A 22,949-nucleotide genomic window follows, 5' to 3' on the forward strand; every position below is an offset into this window, starting at 1 on the left:
GCCAACCCTGAAGGGAAAATCAAGAAGACATCGCGATGAGCATGGTGACCAACCTGCTGCGTGGCCTTGGAAAAGCTGCACGTTACCCCTGGGCCTCTGTTTCCCGATCCATGAGTGGGAAGATCAGGGTATTCCATCATTCAGGGGTCTTCTGCTTTGACTTCTATGGCCACTGCCAGCCTGTCCAGTCTGCGTGCATTAGGTTACTACGATTCTTTTCCAAGGGAAGCAGGGTCTATGGTGTGCAGGTCCCCAAGGGCGTATGCAATCCCACAGGAACTTGTAGGGGAACACACCTCGCAGGAGCTGACAGCCCCCCACGCGGCCCTAGGCTGGGGAGGAGAGAACCAGGCAGCCGGATGCTAATCGCATGGATTCCCTTTATTGAACTGTACTAGTTACTGCAGTCAGATTAAGTCACATTTAAAAGCAGACCATCCAGTTGCACTGAAACCGATTATATTCATTACATAGTTTTAATCACTGTCCGGTGAACTGGCAAATCCAATCAAAGCATTAGTCTTTAATTAAAAAATTAAAAGGAAATATTCAGACAATAGCCAAGCAATCACATCACGATGCACAATTACCTAGAATTGCAATTAAAAAGTAGTTAACCGAAGGGGGAGAAAGAAAAACAAGAAAGAAAAAAAAAGAAGCAAAGAAAAAAAATCACACTAATTCTTTTTTAAAAACTATCAATATAATACATGAAGGAACAAAGGACAATAGCCTTAAAAAGCGGGTTTCTCTAACTCTAGAAATGTAGTCTGCGGCGGAAACTCTAAAAGCACACTAGCTGTAGCAGGACAATAAAAAATACTGAGCATGGAATACTTTTAATCTCTGCCATTAATATTCATTTCCAGCTGCTTATAATAGCAGCGCCTCATGGCCAAATCATTAGAGTTTTACATCTGGGTTGCAAATGACACTTTGATTGGATGTAATGTTCAAATGGCCCTCCCCACGGCGTCTCCGGCAAGCCTTCTGCGGAGAGGTGTCCTGTTGAGCGATCCCTCACTGTGCGTGCTGGCTCATCGTGTGGTTCTGCAAAGGCGAAGAAAGGAGACACACATGAAGGAGAAGAATGGAGAGCATGCTCGTCCCTCCCACTCAGTGCATTTACGCCGGGAGCCGCAGAAAAGCGTCTCGATTATAACAAAACAAAATGCAACAAGGAAAAAATGCTCCAGGGACGCAGCTGCCAAGACGCCACGTTGATTTGGGGCTTGGGGATAGGTTCCTGTTACTGCCAACTTGGACTCCCTATATGTTGTTTTTTGGCTTTTTTGCTTTTGTTTTTTTTTTAAAGACCATTCAGGTCTTACCACGGGGACTGGCAAGGTGGAGAGAAAGGGGAAATGCCGGGGAGGAGGCAGGAATTAAAAACATCCCTGTTCACCCCTCCATCTCCCTTTTCCTCTAATGATGAAGAGGAAACTCTGATAGCCTGCAGGCTGCCCTTGCATCCCCCTCTCAGTCCTCCCCGTAGCTGCTCCGAGCCTAGCAGAGGGAGACAGCAGATGTGCTGTGCAGCTCTCCGGCCAAGAAACACCCGAGCGGGCACAGGAGTGCTGGGGCAGTGGGCGGCCGTGGTGCCTGCGGCCCAGGCAGGGGATGGGTCACCCGGCAGGAGGACGCGGGAGGAGCCTCTGCTGCTGGGCTCCGGGAGCCTGCCTGCTTGGTCGCATGGCAATGGCCCAACCAGAGACAGGGACTCAGTGCAGTTTGGCCCAACGCACCTAGGAATCCAGGGCCCAGGTGGGACCCTGTGGCCAAATGTTTCCCTCTCATTACAGCCAATGGCATTTCCTCCCCCTGCTAGCCAGAGGGGGCCAGCAGGGTTGATCTGTTTCACAGGAGCCAGCGGCCTGGGACCGGGGGTGGGATTTGGCATCTGAAAGCCCAGTCTTTTTGTTTCTTTTCAGTGGTTCGTGTTCCAAATTTAGACCCATTTCATCAAAGCCTTAGGTGGTGCTCCACCTCATGACACCTGGAGAAAGGAGGCAACATCCACCAGGGGCAGAGTGGCCCTGTCTGGGGCCGCACAGGACACTAGATCCCCGGGAGAGGCTCCTTCTGGGCGCCCTCCAGGGCCCGGCGACTGCTGCAGCTGTGCCGCTGACCACCAGGGGTCAGCAGAAGCGCCGCGTCTCTCCCGGCTCGGGTCCGCGGCGAGGGCGACCAGAGTATGCCAGCAGCCTCGTCCGGAGGCCAGGGCCGGGGCCGGGACCGAGACGGGCCACTCCTGCTCCCCGGAGCTGGGCCCCGCGCAGCCCCTTCCCGTGACAGGTACTGCGAAGGCTGCGGCCCCCGTGGTGATGTCACCGACGCTTCCTGCGAGCTCCTGGCCGGGAAGAGGCAGCCCGCGCCTGCCTCCCAGCAGATGCCCGCAGCGCCAAGCGCCAGCGACAGCCTCGTGCTCGTGCGGGCCAGGCAGGCGCACGGCCGGGGCTTGGCGGGCATGCGTGCTCTGTGCCGTGGCAGGCACCACTGTTTCAATCCTCACAACAGCCTTGCGAGGTGGGGCGTCTTAAGATGAAGACACTGAGGCCTAGGAAGGCAAAAATTACAGGCCCAAGGTCACCCAGGTTGGAAGCACAGTGCACTGAACCAGACGGCTGGAATCCACGAGAGCAAGGGGCTTTTCAGGGGAGCCAGGCTTCCCAGGGTCTGTACCCCATGGGCACCGCAGTCTGCAGATCACCCGCATTCTGCACTAGACACAGCGCCACCTCTGCCGGCCAGCCCTGACACCTCGGTCGGGGGTGTCAGGGACCCAGAGGCGCAAGGCAGGTTGTCTGAGGCCACAGATGGGATGCCGGCGGTTTCCATGGGAACCCGCACCCTCCAGCCGAGGCACCTCTCCCTGTACTTGTGCAGGGACAGCCAGCTAGTCCTGTGGGGAGCCGAATCCACACTCCGCAGCCATCCTCCTGCTAGCTTCAAGCCTCTGCTGACTCAGTTCCCGCCTCCCTTCTCCTCCCTCCCAGCCAAGCCGCTCTCAGAGTCCTCTAGGCATACGGAAACTTCCCCTCCCTGCAGACCTCTCCGGGCATCTGCAGCCCACCTCCCACACAGCCACACACCTCTCATGAGCTAGACTGACCTCCTCTGCTGAGCTGCACACAGGGGAGTGGCAATTCCTTTCTCAGGACCCAGGGCTGGGCATGCACTGTCCTGACCATACCCCTGGGCCTCCAATCCCCAGCAGGCACAGCTGCCCAGAAGCAACTTGGAGATCGGCACTTTCGCACCCTACCAACCGCCAGTCAAAAGCTCCTGCTATCTTGGTGTGGCTGGGTCATTCTTTATTAGGGGGAGGAAAGGGAGGAGGAAGAGAGGTGACATGATGAAGGGAGACATGGACAGCTCTTTCTTGTCCTCAAAGTATGGTTCCTAGGGCCTAGCACAAAGGAGACACTCAGGCAGTGTTTGTGAATGAATCAACGGAAGGAAAATGAATGAATGTATGGGTAGGATGTGGATATGTGGAAAGGGGAGAGGATACTCCAAGAGGAAAGAACAGCAGAGATGGAGGTGTGGAGCCTAGAATCCAAGTGGCAGATGCAGGCACAGGTCCCAGCACAGAAGTCACAGGAAGGCTGGTGGGCACATGGCCTATGGACAGTGGAGGCCCTGAGTACCAATAAACATAAGACTTTGTTTCACAGACCACAGAAAACCAGACATGATATTCGATCTCCACAAAATCCCCAAGGACCACCCACTACCAACATGGGCATAGGGGGTGTCTAGGATCTCTGGAGAATGAAGCAGCCTGTTGCCAGGATGCCAAGAACAGGGTCAGTGTGAAACACATGGTCCACACTGGCTCACTAGGGCACTGCTGGTGCAGATGTGCTGAAGGCTGGAACCCACGCTTGGGACCACTGGTGAGGAAAACTCCAGAAAGCCTATGCCATGGCTAAGCCACAGTGTGCCTGCCCACTTAAATAGCAGTAGCAGGGGGCTCTGAGGTTAGACTCAAGAAAGAACTTCCTCCTAGAGGGTTCAGAGACAGAAGGATAAAGCTTCCTTCCCCGAAGTTTTGTGACAGGAACAAAAGCCCAGGATGTCACAGCAGATGGAAATGTCAAAACTTGATGCCCCAAGGGGATCAGCCACCAGAATTCACTCAGCACTACGTTATTAAGCACCTGCTGGATGCTCTGCTCTGTGCTGGCACAGTGAGGGGGAGGGCAAGACAGCAGCTGGGCCCACTCCTTGAGAGGCCTGATTTAGAGGGGCTAGACACAGACACCCAAACATTTGTGGGATTAATGGTGCAGCTGGCAGCTCAGCTAGGGAACTGGTCAAGGCCACCCGATCAGTTTGTGTGATGGTGGTGGGGGGCACAGAGGTGCCCAGGTGCTCGGCCAAGGAGAGCACCAGCTCCTCCATAGGCCAAGGGCAGCATCTCAACAGGCGGAGGGGGTGGTGGGACCCCTATCCCCAAGACTCACCAGTCACCCAACACCAGCACACAGAGCAGCTCTGGACAGCCACTGCAATCAGCACAGTTCAATAACCCTGAAAGAACCCGCGGTCCGTCCCCTACAGCTAGAAGCTGTGGTTTGAGGAACGCAGGGAGGTTCAGCAAACCTTCTTAAAGAGTTCTTTCCATCTAGCATAGTTCTCACAAGGGCATTCTGCCTTAATGTCTCTTTCTCTGTTTATGCCTGTGCTATATTTAGCCCCTTTAGAGAAGGAAGAAAATAATTTTTTAAAGATGCTACCCACCCCACAGATGAACACTTCTCAGCACCATAAAGGCCGGGGGTGGAGACAGGGGCCCAGGGAAGGACTAGAAAATGCCTAGAGGGAGGCCTGGCATCCACTCGGCCTCGCTGCCTGCCAGGGAGACACAGGTGTGGGCCAGAGAAGCAGGTGAGAAAAATAAAATGGGAGAGCAGGAGGGGGTGGGTAGCAATGGTTTGCAGCCTCGATCCATCCACTCAGCAGAGCTTGTGTGCTCTCCTGGATGGAGGTGTCTGGTACAGCCTGTTTGGGGAGCCTCTGCCTGGCACACGGGGCCAGGGACACAAGACAGTGGTGGCCAAGGGGATGGCATGGGCCTGGGCACAGAAACCTGTGTGCTGCGTATGCTGGGGGCAGGCCTACTCTGGGTCTTGTTGAGACCCACAAAAAGAGCCCTCTCTGTGCAAATCGTCAGCAGAGCACTCAGGAACTGGTTCCCCGACACACCCTCAGCCTCTGGAGGGAAAGAAGCCCAGCATTCATTTACATGGTTGCTCATTCATTCATTCATCTTTGAGCCAATGAGCCACTATGCTTGTGGCTGGGCATTCAGCAGCAAAATGATCCTGATCCTGAACCCAATCCAGGGTAATGCTTTGTGCATGGAAGGAGCGGGACGGAGCACAGAGCCTGGTGGCTGCACTGTCCTTCCCAAAGCACCACCACACACTAGAGTGAATGGGCTCCTTGGAGGTTCAGTTTTGCCCGCCCCAGGAGGGGGCCCTGGCACAGCGCACCTCCATGCCCAACACAGTCACAAACAGGAACACTGTGTGCCTCTCCCCAGTCTGAAGCCCAGGATTGCTTCTCAAGGTCTTGGCTCCACTCTCTGTTGCTTAGGCGTGGGACCCTGCCTGGTCTCCCCTTGATACCTACCCATCACCGTGTCACGTGGGAGAGACATGAGGGGCTTAAGCATGCCGGCTGCAAAAAGCAAAAAGAGCTTCTCCACACACCCTATTAGCTGCCTCTCCTGGCTCTCAGCTACTCTGATGACAGTGTCTGTAAAATCCTAGCACCTTCCCTTGTTCTTAGCAAGTGCCCCATTGCTGCTAGCCACTGCCCTGGTAACCCCAGGGCAGGCAGGAAGCTTTAGTGGGCCAAGATGGGCTACGCCCTGGGTTTGAATCTTGGCTCTGCCACTTACTGGCCGTATGGCCTTGGGCAAGTTCCATGACCTCCGGGTTTTGGGGGTGGTTAATAACACAGCCCTCTTCCTAAGATGCTGATAGGGTTTGGATGTTTGTCCCCTCCAAATCTCATGTTGAAATGGGATCCCCAGTGTTGGAGGTGGGAGGTGTTTAGGTCATGGGAGAGGATCCCTCATGGACAGCTTGGCGTCCTCCCTGCAGCAATGAGTTACCACGAGATCTGCTTGTTAAAAAACGTCTGGTGCCTCCTTGCAATCTCTCTCTCCCCCCATGTGATGCACCGGCTCCCCTTGCCTTCCATCATCATTGGAAGTTTCCTGAGGCCTCACCAGAAACAGACGGCGGCACCTTGCTTCCTGTACAGCCTACAGAACTGTGAGCCAAATAAAACTGTTTTCTTCATAAATTACCCAGCCTCAAGTATTTCTTTATAGCAACACAAAACAGACTAACACACATGCCCTGAGGACTCAGGAGATAATGCCCGCATGCGTCCCAGGTCTGGCTACAGTAAATGCTCCGCAGATCTCCATCGTGGTGTCTGTGCTGGTCTTCCTGACCCGGCAGGATGCTCTGTGGCATAAGGACTGTCTTCTGGTCTTCCTGACCCAGCAGGGTGCTCCATGGCAGAGGGACTGTTTGTCCCTGCCGCTTCTGTGGGACCAGGCACGATTGGGGCTTACAGTGAGGGCCTCATAGAGGGGTACACCTGGACTGACCAGCTGTACCCTTCCCCCTCCCCATCTGGGAGTCCAAAGGGCTGGCAAGGTCTTAAGAACACTCCTGAGATGGCTGAACTTTGGATGGTACGGCCCATGGAGCAACAGGCATCATTATCCCCTCCCCACAATCCCCCCTGTCTAGAACCCCTGTACCCACAAATCACTGCTTTCTCCTCCCCACCCTCAGGAACAGAATGCCATATCTTCAGGGGAGGACAGCCTCAGGGAGACTCCATGGGGGATGGAGTAAGTGTGCACTCATCCATCCATCCACCCACCCATCCATCCATCCACCCATCTATTCATCTATCCATTCACCCACCCATCCGTCCATCCACCCACCTATCCATCCATCCACCCATCTATCCATCTATCCATCCATCCATCCATCCATCCATCCATCCATCCATCCATCCATCCATCCATCCATCTGTCCATCCGTCCATCCATTTCTTCCACAGACGTTCACTGAGTTCCTGTCTGTCAGGCCCTGGGCTGGGCACTGAGCGCAGACAGGTTAAGAAGCTCCAGCGCCCTCCTGTGAGGGGCTCACAGTTTCATGGTGAGGGTGACGACGGCCAAACTCATAGACCCTGAAGACCCTGAAGAGGCAAAAAAGAAGGCTTGGCTCTTCTCTGGAGACTAGGCCGTGGCTCTGGCTCTTGAGTCCTTGAGTCCCTACAGCATATGAAGGCACAGGAACACTCAGCCCCCACACCCAGAGCATCCCACTCTGTTCTCCCGGCCCCACCTGGCCCGCACATCACCTCACTATGATTTCCGGTTGGGAAACAGGTTGTGGCCAATCCCCCTTCTCCCCACTGCCTACCACTGGCCACTCCCTGGCAGGCTCCAGCCACTGTGGCTCTCACAAGGCTGGCTTTACAACTCACTTTCTCCAGGAGCTGGGGCCAAGCCTGAGAATGCACCTTAACCACTGAGAGATTCCCTTCCCAGGGGAAGAAGTAGCCCTTGAGACTGATGTGGCAGCCATATTCATGCTCGACAGGGGTGAAGTTGGGTCCCGTTATTTGTTCACTTAGCAAACAAGGCACCTGGCCCTGTACAGTGGATGGAAGAGAGCAAGTGAGGCACAATCCTGGCCTTTTAAGGACTATAGAGAGAGGACTTCCGATAGGAGATGCTTAAGGAAGAAGCTGGCCTTTTAGCTGCCCTTTAAGGACAGCCCAAGTGAGGATTTGCACTGGCTGTGTGTGTGTGAGCTCGAAAGATGGCTTTCCAGGCAGAATGAACCACCTGGATAACAGCATGAAGGTGGGAATGGCACTGAGCGTGATCACCGCTAACACTGATCGTGGACTCACTGTGTGCCAGACACCATCCTTAACCTCCACCCATATGAACTCATTTAAGCCTCATGACTGCCCTGTGCATTAAATACTCTCATCATCCCTATTTTACAGATGAGAAAACTGAGGTGCAGAGAGGCCCAGGTCCTGCCACTGGTGACGGCAGTGCTGGGTCTGCACCCATGCAGTCTGTCTGCAGAGCCCACTCTTCACCATCGTACTGTTCTGTCTGTGAGATGTGAAAAGTGCAGCATATGTTGGGGGAACAATGAATAATTCAGCTTGGCAGAGGCACAGGGTATGTGCCATGGAGACCAGCCTGGAGAGGAAGGCGGGGGCCTTATTGATGAGGCTCCTTGATGCCAGACGAGGCAGCTTGCCCTTAAATCTGGACCATGGGGAGCCATCGAAGGTATTTGAGCTGTGGAGTTACAGGAGAGGCAAGACACAGGGAGATGCTCATGCCTCCAGTCAAAAAGGTGTGTCAGCAGGGCCTTCTCGCCCATCGTTTCCCTCTGCTCCCATCCCCTGTTCCCTCGAAAACCTTCCCCTTTTCCCCCACACTTTCTTTCTTTCCCTTTGGGGAGGGTATAGATACAGGCAGCCCTGCCTCCCCTATCTGCTGTGTATCACCTGGGCAGCCCCTCTCTGCTTGTGAGCACTTATTTTTAGAAGCGTTTGACAATCGTCCAAGGGTCTAAGACGAACAGATGGCCTGTCTTAAAGGCTCATATGTTCACTAGTTTGCACTTCTGACAAACGGTAAGCGTACTCGAGAGCACACCATAAACAGCGCCGAATGAATACTCAGAACACAATTTAGCTAATGCACGTCATTAAAATTAGGAGTGAGTGATGGCCAAGGTTCCCTCTAAATGCCTGCCCGGTGACGCAGCCACTCCCCCGGGACCCAGGCTATGACGTGGACACACCCCACTTCTCCCATGGCCCCCACCCAGCAAGCCGGGGTTTGCCTCATTTACTCAGAGGGCAGGGCGAGATTTGCCCGAGTGGGTGTGACACCCATCCCTAGCCTCAGAGTGAAGCTGGTGGCCCACTGGCCTTGAACAAAGCCCTGAGATGTCCTATGGCAGAGGGAGCAGCAGCTCTTCCATGCACGGGATGTGCATGAGATTTTCCCGTCCCTGCCTCCCAGACAGTGAGACAGCCTGTCGTCTGCCACCCCGGAGCAGCAGGAAGTGAGTGTTGCAACGCTCAGCCAGGGAAGCTGTCTCTCCTGTGAGAGCCTCAATTCATCCGGAACTCCCGGCCTAGAGGGAGATTCCAACTTCCAAGGAGCAAGGCGATTGGCTTGAGGTGGGGGTTCTGCAGCTTCCTTGCCGAACCAATAGCAGAAGCAGATGCAGCGACCTGAGTCACCTGGGGTAACATTCAAGAAAGAGCCACATCCACACAGCCTGACCCAGACTCCTTTTATTGGCGCCAACTGGATCTGGGTTTTCTGTGTTCTCCAGATGCTCTATGGAGGCGAGGCGGGGAGGAGAGTGCCCCCCACTCTCTGTGAACCCCCTCTTGCCAGGACACAAAAGACCAAAGTAGGTGGTTTGGTCAACAATCAGTTCCATAAGCGGGAAACTCTTCCCGCATGTGAAAACGTGGGAGAAAATATTGTGGGGAAGAAGAAAGCCCAATAAACTCCCAAGGGGGCAGGTTCTGTACTGCCCGTACTTTATAATAAAGCCCACCAGGGAATAGATTATTAGGAGGGAACCGAAGTCTTCTATTAGGAACCCAGCCCGTAAACAGGCTCCCATTCAGAGTCACCCAACAAAACAAGGGGACTAATAATATCTGCCTGGAGGGACAGGGACTCAGGGGAACTGCACTTCAGAATGCAAATGGGCCCCGTCAGTCTGTTTGTGAGCAGAAAATCGGGTGAGCGGTGAGACTTGAGATAGCAGCCGTGCAAGGGAAAATGAGAGTTTTATGGCTGTCGTCACAAGCAAAGGAAGATGGAATGCTTCCAGGGCTGCTTATCGACTCGCCCCTCCTCAGCAACAGAGTTCATGCCTGACTCCGAGTCCTGAGTGAATGTGACCCCCCACTACTGCCGCTGTTTCTCCAAAGAAGGTGGGGATACCCAGTGGCTAAGCCCCTTGGGGACAAGGTACCTAGCAGCAGATTCGGGACTGAAAATCGGGGGACCCAGCAACAATGTGCCAGGTGACCACAAGTTCACTTCTGTGGCTTTTGGCCCCCTCCTGGGTAGGAATGCTACACTGGTCTTGTCAACCTGTGGCCACTGTGAACTCCATTCTAAGCACAGTAGCCTGCTTGGAACCAGGCCCCCAGGGAACAGCTCATCTCAAATAAGAATTAGTACAGTCTCCTGCCCTAAAAGAGCCTGAATCAGACCCCTAAAAGATGGGACCCCAACCTGATGCTGCTGGGCCAGGAATCCAATCAAGTGTACCTCTTGCAAAGCCTTGAGAAGAGCCCATTTTTTTTTACGAAACTCCATAAAAAATGGCACTGGAGCTGGGTGAGTGGCTCCCGCCTGGAATCCCAGCACTTTGGAGGCTGAGGTGGGAGGATCACTTGAAGCCAGGAGTTTGATTCGGTCTGGGTGAAACCCCATCTCCACAAAAAAATAAAAATTAGGTGGGTGTGGTGGTGTGTGCCTGTAGTCCCAGCTACTCGGATGGCTGAGGTGGGAGGATCACTTGAGCCCAAAAGTTTGAGGCTTCAGTGAGCTAAGATCGTGCCAGTGCACTCCAGCCACAGGGTGAGACCCCATCTCAAAAAAAAAAAAAAGGCTATTGGGTGGATGGGTTCTCAAAACCAAAAAAGGGTTCACTCTTCTCATCTACTTCAAAGTATATCTGCTGCTCTTAGTGTGGGTCAAAGAAGATCACGCATGTGAAACAGTTTGGGAAGACGGAAGCACCCGTCAGCAGGGGTACCAACAGTCGGAAAATGTTTATGTCATGAAAAAGAGCAGGTGAATCCCAGGAGATCTGTCTGCAGTGAGCAGGATTCCTTTGACCACATGGAGCTGCAAGTCTGGATGGAGGCCTCAAGATTAGGGTGTGGGTGGTGTCAGGTTCACACCGTGGACAAATGCAGCCCAGGCCAGGTGCAAAGCAGTAAGACCCAGTGGGGTCTGTGTCAGCCCCAAGAACTCACACTTTGTCAAGAAAAGGCAGCACTTGTCAGCTCTAGGCAATGACTGCCACATGTGAATATGGGCCCAGTGTTGCTTCTGGTTGTGCAAGAAAATTGGAAAAGTAGGTTTTTTTTAAAATATAAACTTTCTTATGGGAATACACTGTTGTTGGGAATGCAAATTACTTTAGACACTGTGGAAAGCAGTCTGGAGATTTTTCAAAGAACTAAGAATTGAACTACTATTCAACCTAGCAATGCCATTACTGCAGATGCATTCAAAGGAAAATAAGCATTCCACCAAAAAGAATCATGAACTCATACGTCCACTGCAACACTATTCACAATAGTGAAGATATGAAACCAACCCAGGTGCCCACCAAGAGTGGGATGGATAAAGAAAATGTGGTGTGTATATCTATATCTATATCTATATCTATATCTATATCTATATCTATATATCTTGGAATACTATGCATCCTTAAAAATGAATAAAATCATGTCCTTTGCAGCAACATGGATGCAGCTAGCAGCCATTATCCTAAGTGAACTAACGCAGAAACAGAAAACCAAATACCACACGTTCTCACTCATAAGTGGGAGTTAAACACTGTGGTGCGCACAGACATAAAGTTGGGAGCAACAGAAACTGGGGAATAAAAGAGCTGGGAGGGAGGGAGGGGACAAGGGCTAAAAAACGACCTATGAGGTACTATGCTCACGACCTGGGTGATGGATTTAGTCACACCCCACACCTCAGCAGCATGCAATATATCCATGTAATTAACCTGCATATGTATTCCCGGAATCGAAAATAAAAGTTAGGGGCAAAAGGAAGTAAAATAAATCCATAAACTTTCTAGATGTTTAAAGCACTATGCAAGTCCACGAAAACATATCTGCAGGTCGAATCTGGCCATCGGGCCACCAGCTTTAGACCTCTGGGCCTCTAGAAGCCCCAGACACCCTGAAGTGAGGTGGGGAGTGGCGCCATTAAGCAGCAGATGGCCCAACATTAGTTGAATCCTCACCCAAGGGGCTGGGATGCGGGACTCGGTGTGGTTAAGTTCTGATGAAGAGGGTAAGGGTAGAGGATGAAGTTCTGTTAAGACAGAACTATCCGCATGTCCTGGCTTCTGCTGCCTCATGGTCATGTCCCACCTAGCCAGCCCAAGTGTTTCTGGGTGCGCCAGGTGCTGGCAAACCTGGGAGACCAAAAATTCCCACTTTCCTAGAGCCACCCAGGATGCTCAACACGACTGTCTCGGTGGTTGTCCATGGGCCATCTGGAGACACCAGCATCAGAGTTTGCCACATAACAGCATTCAAGAATCTGGACCATAAGTAACCCCCACACCTTCCTTGCTTCAAAGGACCTGGGAGCCCTCCCTTCTACCCTCCACAGTGTCCCATGGGGAAAAGGAGAGGCCAGGCATGGTACAGGGGCAGCCCCTCGGGGTGCTTACGAAGGCAGCCTGCCAAGGCAGCGTTCCTATTACTGTGCACACCCCACTCTATATGCATGCACACACCCAAATACTCTAGTCACACACACACACACCCCCACTCTCCCCACACACTGATACCCCGCAATCCCATGTGCACACACACACAGGTCCCCACAATCCCATGCGCACACATGCACATACACACACACATGGATGCCCCACAACCCCAGGCACACTCATGGATACCCTACAACCTCATGCAGGTACACACTCATGGATACCCTCAAATCACCCCCCCCACACACACACCCCAGTCCTGACACTAACCGTGTACTGCTAAGCGGTTAGAGGCCAGTTACTATTACTTTGGCCTTCTGCTCCCCACCCTGTGTGGCTAACCTGCCCCACGTTCACCCCACTGCTGGGTCCCTCCAGCAGCCCCACCTGCCTAGGAAGCAAGGGCCCCTTGAAGGCCCCCTTTCTGGCAAAGGAAAGCTGAGAAAACAACGTGAAGCACAGTCTGGGTTGTCTCCTCGAGGAGGCAGAGCTGTACAAGGGTTTCTGCTTTTTAAACTCCCCGGCGGGTCCCACTCACACCCAGAACACATCCAGACTCTGACCACAGCCCAAATGGCCCTCCATGGTCTGGTTCTTGCTGGCCCACAGCCTCAGTCACCACCTTCTGCCAGGCCCCCAAATACCGCAGCCCGGTACCCCCTCCTCCCCCCAGCAGCACTCCCGCTATCCAGAGTGGTGGATAGCGCACACCCCCCACACCCCAGTTTTCCTGGGGCTTCTCCACATCAGAGCCATCCTCCTGGAGCAGGCTTCCTGTCCACTGACTACAGACTCCCATCAGAGCATCGCTCTGCACCTTGCAGAGGTGTCAACTCTGCACGTCCTGCAACTTGCGGTGACCTGGTTGTTGATGCACCATGGTCAACTGCCCCTCATGACACCATCAGCGCAACAAGACAGGGACCTCATCTCAGCTCTCCACTGTACCCCATTATCTCAGACCCTGTACTTGGTAAAAACTCAATGAATGTTTCTGAAATGATAGCCTGCAAGCTACTGTAGCAAAGCCAAGCCTCCACTGATAGGGTCAAGGGAGAAGAAGAAGAAATACAGTTGCCCCCACTCCACTGTCTTCCCCATAACCCTTGCCTCGGCCATGCCCAGAGCAGGTTATACCTTATTCTTAAAGCTGGGAGGGATCCTTTGAGGACATTAGGCCAGGTGGAATGAATTATTATATGATTTCTCTTGCATGAGGTATCTAGAACAACCAAATCATAGAGATGGAAAGTGGAACAGTGGCTGCTGGGGGCTGGGAAAAGGGGAAATGGGGAGTTAATGTTTAACAGGGACAGAGTTGCAGATGAGGAAGATGAAAAAGTTCTGGAGGTAGATGGTGGTGATGATCGCACAACAGTGTCAGTGTGCTGAATGCCACTGAACCAGCACTTTAGAATGGTTAAGATGATAAATGTTATGCTACGTGAATTTTTACAATGAAAAACAGGTCAGGCACAGTGGCTCACACCTGTAATCCCAGCACTTTGGGAGGCCAAGCCGGACAGATCATTTGAGGCCACGAGTTCAAGACCAGCCTAGCCAACATGGTGAAACCCCATCTCTACTAAAACAACAAAAAGTAGCTGGGCATGGCAGCGTGTGTCTGTAGTCCCAGCTACTTGGGAAGCTGAGGCAGGAGAATCATTTGAACCCAGAAGGCGGAGGTTGCAATGAGCTGAGATCGTGCCACTGCACTCTAGCCTGGGTGACAGAGTAAGACTCTGTCACAAAAAAAAAAAAAAAAAAAAAAAAAAAAAAAAAAGTGAGCAGGATCTCAGAAGGTAAGAGAGAGGGTTGCTGCACCAATAGCTAAGACACTCAGCGACATTCCTGGCTGGAAGGCGCACAGATCATAGCAGCCCGAGACATCCTCAGCTGGGTGGGAGGGAACCACAGCATCCCAGGACAACATGCCACCAGCTAAGCACGAGCAGAGGGGCTTTCTCTGTGCTGCCCGGGCTGGGCCATCCACTGCTGTCTACAGTGTGGCTCCCAGTGCCAGCCAGTGGAAGAACAGAAGACCTCAAGAGACTCGTGGAACTGGGAGCTCTTTCCCCTATGGAAAGGCCTCACCTGCAGTCATAGGCCAGTCCAGCCAAGGGGGTCCAAATGCTGCAGGAAGTGTCTGGTTTGCTCTGGCAGGGCAGGTGGGAGACAGGAAGGTGAGCACAGGGCACACCCACACATGACATATTTTGCCAGGTTGGAAAAAAATAAGTGAGAGAAAATTTTTTCTGACTCTGCAAGCCTTTACCACTTTAAATATTTATTCATCAAAATATGATGAGAAAACTGAGATCCACATAGAGTCACCATATTCCACAAACCAAAAATCAGGACGAACAGCCAAGAGCTGGGATGGAGTACTTGAAATCAGGACTGTACTGGAAAATCTAGGTCACACGGTCACTAATTATACAGAACACATATGTTCAGGTCCCCAAACTAACCCAGTGCTTTTAGGATTTGCAAATGATATAAGGAAACTTTGATCGTATCCATTTCTACTTTCTTCCACATTCTGGTTAAAAGCAAAACTTTCCTGCATCCTCAAAATTTCTAGAAAATTAAGTCCTACAGACTAAGAAGTGTTCTGGTGGATATTCTGAGGGGGCCTCATCAGCAAACATGGCCCATCACCCCCCAGGAATGGCCCCCAGCCCCACATGGCCCAGCCCCCTTGCTAACAGACCCCCAGGCTGCGGGGCAGAAGCTTGTAAGGATGGACCTAATTTGCTGTGATGAATTGTGTGCACGCACCAGTGATCAAAACTGCAGCTGAGACCGATTACACTTTATGATTGCAACATTTCTTGGGAAACACGTAGGTGTACATCCTTGCCAGTCCAGAGAGGGGGTCCAACCTGGCACCCAGCAAAGGGTGATCCCATCATTCAGAAAGGCAGGGCTCCATGGGCTGCCCACTCTTTGGAAGCTGGGCCCACAGATGAGGCTGAAGAATGCCGTGGTCTGGCCCCAAATGCCTTGTCTGCCCTCTCATACATACCCAGCTTCCAACCAAACAGTGAGCACATTGTCACTGCCCAGACACCTGCCCCACAGTGACCAAAGGTCCACCCTGTGCCCTCCCTTCCATCACCAGGCAGAAGCCACTGCTTTTCATGATGTAAATCAAGAATTAACTGTATCCCCAGTCTGTTCCATCTCACTCATCTCACCAGAGGAGTGTGTGTGTTCGTGTGTGTGTTCGTGTGTGTGTTCATGTGTGTGTGGGTATACGCACAGTTTTAAAGTAAGGAGAGGGATAGGTAACAGTGAAGTGTGAAATTAAGAGCACATGAAGAAGGCATCCTAAAAGCTGTGTGGTTCTTGACACTTAGCTCACACTCAATACTGGAAGGTGATGATGGTGAAAGAATGTGTAGCTGGATGGATAGGAAGATGGATGGTAGACGATGGATGGATGGATAAATGATGGATGGGTGGGTAGATGGGTATGGGGGAATGGATGGTAGATGGATGATGGACAGATGGATGGATGGGTGGATGGAGGAATGGGTGGGTGGAAGATGGATAGTGGATGAATTGGTGAGTAGGTGGATGGATGGACAGATAGGTTGGTAGGTGGAGGAGAGAAGTGGATGACAGATGAATGAATAGATGGATGGATGGATAGATGAAATGGTGGGCAGGTGATGAACAGATGTACGGATGGATGGAAAGGTGGGTGGATAGATAGGTGGAAGGATCGGTGGACAGATTGGTGAGTAGATGGGTGCGTGGAGAGATGGGTAGGTGGATGAATGGGTAGGTGACAGATAGATAGATGGATTGATGGACAAGTGGATGGGTGGCTGGAAGATGGATGAATGGATGGATGCATAGATGGATGGATGGGTGGATGGATTGGTGAGTGGATGGATGAGTAGATGGATTGGTGGGTGGATGGATAAATGTGTAGATGAATGGATGAATGGTGGGAAGAAGAGGAGTGCATGAATAAATAAGTGGGTAGGACAGTAAATGGGTCAATGAGAAGACAATGGGCTTTGGAGTTCAAATCTTGCCTTGGCTAATTACTGTCTTTCTGACCCTAAGCAAGTCACTCGCTTCTCTAAGTACTCCTTCACTCACCTGAAAAGTAAGACTAATAATATCTACCTCATTGCCTTGTTAGAAGCTTCAAGTTAGATAACATAAGTAAAAGGTTTTGCAACATGTAAAATGCTATATAGACACTTAATAGGGTCATAACTAATACTAACCACAGGGCTTTGTCATCTCTGTCAACTAAAAATCATGGATGGTCCCAAATTTTTTTTGTAGAGACGGGGTCTCATTATGTTGTCCAGGCTGGTCTCAAACTCTTGACCTCAAGCAATTCTCCTGCCTCAGCCTCGCAAAGCACTGGGATTACAAGTGTGAGCCACCATGCCTGGCCAATACCACATTTTTGATGCGGCAGCTTCTGAGGCAAAGATGAGGAAACAAAGATGGCACCACAGGTCAGGGCTGCAGCTGTCTAGACTACACCTCCAGGTGTGGCCTCAGCTGGGAAACTGGTCACTGCGCAGGAAGCAGAGAGTTTCACCTGCCTCCCCTACTCAAACACTCAATCCCTAATGAGTAGAACACATTCCCCACTCCCACCACAAGCCCCACTTCTCCCTGCCAGTATTCTACTTTAACGCCCAGGTCCCAAGCCTGTATTCAAGTCTGCAAAATGGTGAGAATCAAGAGCATTTCTAGCAGCTCCTAGAAGGTTGCAGAGGCACCAATGAGATAATAATTGCAAACCATGAAGTGTTTCAACAGGGGTTACAAACTCACAGTGCAAGGTGGTAACAAGCCAGGTAAGGAAGGCCAGGTATAGGCTGTGTTGAACCAGGAAGCACATCCCAGTATCCAAATGGGGTCACACAGAAATGTCGGTCAGGGGCTGCCAGGCCTGATTTATAGAAAAATCAATAAATCCAGCCATTTAGTGTGGTGGTGAAGAGGACAGAATCCAGGGCTGGTGGTCTGGGTCCAGCACTGACCAGTTCTGAGGCCTTGGGAGGTTAGTTGACCTCTCTGTGCTTCATTTTGCTTGTCTTCATATTAGAGGCATTGTGAGGATCAAATGTTTCAATGCCTAAAAGTACTAAGAACAATGCCAGGCACTCAAAAAGTACTAGCTAAATATGACTCTTTATGATGATGGGAACTCTCTGTTTTAAAATACAGACAACCAGCTAGGCGCGTGGCTCATGCCTATAATCCCAGCACTTTGGGAGGCCAAGGCTGTAAAACTGCTTGAGGCCAGGAGTTCTAGGCCAGCCCAGGCAGCACAGTGAACCCTATCTTTACAAAAAATTAAAAAGTTAGCTGGGTGTAGTGGTGTGCACCTGTAGTCCCAGCTACTCAGGAGGCTGAGGTGGGAGGACTGCTTGAACCCAGGAGTTCAAGGCTGCAGTGAGCTATGATCACACCATTGCACTGCAGCCTAAGCAAGATTCTCTTTCTTAAAATAAATAAATAAATAATGAAAATAAAATATGCACAACCCTCTGAAAGTTCCACAATCTCCAGGCCATGGACTGTGAGTTTTCACCCTCTGTTCTGTAAAAATGTTCGTTGTTTTAAAGACAGTGGCTTTTCCTTGTGCGTCCCTTCTCCCCTATGTGAGGAGAGACTGGGTTAGATTGTTCTGGATGCTCCTGAAGGGAGGGCAGGGGCAAGCATGGTTCCTTATCCCACTGGAAATCCCCTCCCTGCCCTAGAAAATTTCAGCATCTTGCTCCTCACCTTCCACCATGCTTCCCACCAACGCCGTATTTTATTTACCCTAGAACCCCAAAGAGTGCAAGATGCTCCAGTACTTTATGTATCACAACAAACAAAAAAATAGGACCAATTAAACTACAGCACACAAATGAGGTATTGCAGCTTAACATAAGAGAGGCTCTACGGAGGAAAGTTGTGTATCTTAAAATATAACCGTGAAACACGGCAACAGCTCCCATATACTGAGCTCCTATGATGTGTCAGAAACTGGGCTCTCTGCTCTTTATGTATTATCTTTACTTCTCCCAGTTGTTCCCGTTTGACTGATGAAGAAATTGAGGCTCAGAAAAGCAAAGCAACTCGCTAAGTCATCTAGCTGGTAAGAGGTGGCACAAAGATTTTAGCCCAAATGGCCCAGTCCTAGGATGACTACCTCCTTCTCTCCCACTGTTCCCTGCCACTCCCATCCCTGCTGTCCTCTGGGACACCTAAAGGAGACACCAAACTGAAACCATCACTTTCCCTTGCTCATATTGCAGCTACACAGTGAATCTTAATGCAGTCCCGGACAAGCCCCAGTCCGTCCATGATTGATTCTGTCTAAACTTCAGAAGCAGAACGAGTGGAGCCATGTTCATTATTGACACAGCGAAATTAATTTTCTGCCATCTCCTCCTCCCCATGCCCGGCCCCCAGCACCTCGCCTCTCCTGTGAGCACTGGCGCACGGCTGCTGACGGGTGCTCCTGAAATGCCAACTTGCATTTCTCATCATTAATTTCTTTGTAAATGTCATTAGTAATTGTTCCTGCTTGACCAAAGAGTACAATCTAGGTTCCGCCTAGAGCACCCTGGTCTCTCGTGGATGGGGGCTAAGACATTCCCATCCATGCCAGACCCCAGCCTCCTCATGCAGGCAGCCAGTCCCACTCCCAAAAAGTCAGGAACACAGGCTGCTATTTCAAGAAAGTTCTGACACAAATGGAGTTCAGCAACACAAAACATCCTGCCCTTGGTGTTAGGACAATGGTTGCATGTTCAGGCTGCCTGGGTTCAAATCTCATCTCTGCCCAACTATGCCTCAGTCTCCCCATCTGTGAAATGGGGATAATAGCAGCACTGGCTTCATAGGTTTGTCCTCAGAACGGGAAAATCAAGGCAAAAGGATTCCCTTAGTGCCTGGTTGCTGGTGGTGCTACCACCGTCCTTGACCTCCTCCTTGCCTCTTACCACCAGGGTTGCAGGCTCAGCTCTGCCACTTACCAGCTGTGGGACACGACATCAAGTGAGTGGCTTAAACTCACTGTTGAGCCTGTTTCTCCCATCTGTGAAAGAGGGACAGTGATACACGCCAACTCTGCCAATTCCACCCCAGATGTTGCTTCCTCCATATGGCCTTCCTAGGGGACCAGGCACCGTGCTCAATGATCCACAAGCATGATGCTGTATCCCCACAGTAACCCTCCAAGAACGGCACTGGCGGCCCACTGTCCAGGTGATGACAGTGAGTCACCGTGAGGGAGGTCACATGCCCAAGGTCACATTGACAAAGCAACTCTGAGGCCCCTAAACCTCATCTCTGGTGGGTGGACGTTGACTGTGCTCCTTGTCCTCAGAAGGCCCAGGACACAGGCCTGAGCCCTTCGCTGCAAAGTAGTAAAAATGAGGCAGTGCTTCCTGAGTGCTGCTAAGGACCTCAAAGCAAGCCATTCTCGTGAGTACCTTCTTAGGACCTCACATGAGTGTGTCTCCTTGTCGTAAATGGGTAAACTGAGGCTCCCCATGTGGGCAGAGCTGCCAGGGCGGCAGAGCTGTGAGCCCGGGCAGTCTGACAGGAGTGTCTGTGTCTGTGTCTGGGGTCACCCCCTCAGGCCCATAGGCCCCATGTCTTCCCATCTGAGAGGCTCCCTCTTTGTCTGAGTCAATGCGGGGCAGGGCTTTGCAGGGTGCAAACCTCTGTGGATGTGGAGCCAGTGAGGCGCCACTGCTCGCAGTGTTGTCACTGTTACTAAGAAACTGAAGGCATGTGGTCCCGGCTGAGACAGCGCCGGGGAGGGGCTCGGCTCGCCACATATACAATGGCCACCGGCCGGAGGCTCCTGGCAGCTCCCCCGTGCCCATCTGTCGAGATGGCATCGTGCCCTCTAAAGTTGGTTGGCCCCCCGCCCTAGGGCATGAATGACAGGCTCCAATGGGCAGACGGGCAGCCCGAGGCTGATTCCAAGTGCCATCTCTGCCTGGAGCTGGGCCTTGAGGGGAGGCTCCCCAGTCCCCACCTGGGCCTCCACACACTTCATTGCTCAGGCGAGCTGACCCTCAAGGCTCACGAGGGTATCTGGGCACAGCTGGGCACAGACTTCTGTTTCAACACTACCCCTCCAGTGCCCACTCCTCTCTGCTCCTCTGTGGTGACCAGGGAGAAGCCATTGCTCACCCAGGGCTGTCCAGACCAGCAACAGTATCATGCCCCAGGAGCTGCATGCAGCCTCCATGTCACCCTCTGGAACGCCTGCCTCGCTGGGAGGGGAGGCCCACTCAGAGACCCCTGTGCCCAGAGACCTACCCTTGGCTTCTAAGGGCTTTGAGAGTCGTCTCTGACCCCACTGCCTCAGCCCGCAGGCTGCAAACACAGGCACTCGTCCACTGGCAGCTATGTGTACATGGGGAGCCTCAGTTTACCCATCTATGACAAGGACCTCATGCCTGAGGTCCTAAGAGGCTGCCCACATGAAGGCTTACGGTCAGGTTCCCAGTAAGTACTCAGGAAATGCTGTCTCATTTGTACTACTTTGGGGTGAGGGGCTCAGGCCTGTGCCTTGGGCCTTCTAAGGACAAGGAGTGTTGTCAGTGTCCACCCCAGCCTTCTCCCAAGGCAGACCCCAAACTGCCACACATGGCCCCTCAGGAGGCACAGCTGCCCCCAGTGGCGGCAGCAGTAATAATCATGTCAATGACAACAGTGATGATGATGATGCCACACCTTATTAGGTTGGGAACACCCTTGCCCCACTTGACAGTAAATAAACCAAGGCTTAGAGACACAGACTAACTGTGCTCATAACACAGTAACTTACAGGGAGCAAGGGCAAAGCTCAGGCTCCATGGGTTCCCTTAATGTCACGTGGGGGCCCAACTGTGGGGCTCTGTTGTGTGTAGCACTTATGTTGTATTTAGTACACAGTATGAGTGATATGATATGATGCAGCACTATACTATACTATATACTATACCATATTACTTCATATCATATTCCACAAACACATAAGAAATATTCTGTTTGTCCTTATTAGCTTACTTTCCCCTCCCTGCAACATGTGAGGGGCTTAGTCTATGCCTTTGTTTGTCTCCAGCACCTGTGCACAGCTGGCACAGATCAGGTGCTCAGTAAACACTTGCGGGCTAGATTGAGCACGTCCACACATGATTGATTGAATGAGTCAATGAACGCATTAACAGAAGGCCCACCACCTCCAGACCATAGGCAGAGCAATGACTACATGGACTGGGGCTCACCTACCTTTGACTCTGAGCCAGACCCAATGCTGGGAGCTTTTCAGTCATCACTGCCTTCAGCTCCCCCAGTACCCAACAAAGAAGGGATCTTCAATAACCCTGGTCTCCTGAAAGCAAGAAAAGGCCAGTGACTTGCTCACGGTCATGGAGCTGCTTGGTGGCAGGGCTGGCATCTGAGGCCAGACTGTGAGCTCCACAGCATGGGCACGGCATCGCCACAACATGTGCTCACATTCAATAGAATTCAGCCTGTGCTGGGCTCTGGTTTCCTGCCCTAGTGGGAAAGGCAGGAAGCACAAAGTGATCCTATTGGAAAAGGGCCACAATGACCCCCAGCGATCCTTATATCCTAAGTGCTACAAAGTGCTTTACACACGCGAACTCCATCTTCACAACAACCCGAGGCAGCAGGTCTTACCCCATTTAACAGATGTGGAAACTGAGCCCAGAGAAGAATAACATCTGCAATAGGAAATGATGGGCGGCAGGGCACAGTGGCTCACACCTGTAATCCCAGCACTTTGAGAGGCCGAGGCAAGTGGATTACTTGAGGTCAGGAGTTCGAGACCAGCCTTGCCAACATGGTGAAACCCCCGTCTCTACTAAAATACAAAATTAGCCAGGCCTGGTAGTGGGCACCTGTAATCCCAGCTACTCAGGAGGCTGAAACAGGAGAATCACTTGAACTCGGGAGGCGGAGATTGCAGTGAGCCGAGATCGTGTTACTACACACTCCAGCCTGGGTGACAGGGCGAGACTCTGTCTCAAAAAACTAAAAAAGAGAATAATGGCGATGGGGAGACCTCGAGGGGTCAGCAGCCAGCCAAACTTTCAGCCCTCCCCAGGCTCCTGGCCTCACAAGTGACTGACTCCAGCGTGAGCAACAGGCTCTCACTCTCTGGAACCACCACTGGGTGTCAGCCAGCAACTCCAGGCCATGCCCAGCCAGGCCCTGGTCTCCCAACAGAAGTCAAGTTGACAAGGACTGGGCAATCTCTAAAGCAGGAAGGAGGAAGATGCCGCTACTCACAGAAAGCGCAGCCAAAGTCAAATGCTAAGTAATGCGCCTAGAGCACTTTTGATTTTTAATTATTATTAGTTATAATTATCT

General features: G+C 51.8%; 1 protein-coding gene across 3 annotated transcripts in view; it reads right to left on the reverse strand.

The window, feature by feature from the left end:
• Positions 1-360: 360 nt before the first annotated feature.
• The window catches only part of ZNF423 (zinc finger protein 423), a 350,099-nt gene continuing 327,510 nt past the window's right edge, over positions 361-22,949 (reverse strand). For all 3 annotated transcript variants that reach the window (XM_011989143.1, XM_011989144.1, XM_011989145.1), the window contains one exon: positions 361-1,050. In XM_011989143.1, coding sequence (XP_011844533.1) covers positions 1,021-1,050 — 30 coding nt within the window. In that variant the 3' untranslated portion in view covers positions 361-1,020. The remainder of the gene's footprint in view (positions 1,051-22,949) is intronic.

This window comes from Mandrillus leucophaeus, unplaced genomic scaffold (genome assembly GCF_000951045.1).
Source record: "Mandrillus leucophaeus isolate KB7577 unplaced genomic scaffold, Mleu.le_1.0 Scaffold348, whole genome shotgun sequence".
In the NCBI taxonomy this organism is placed as follows: domain Eukaryota; kingdom Metazoa; phylum Chordata; class Mammalia; order Primates; family Cercopithecidae; genus Mandrillus; species Mandrillus leucophaeus.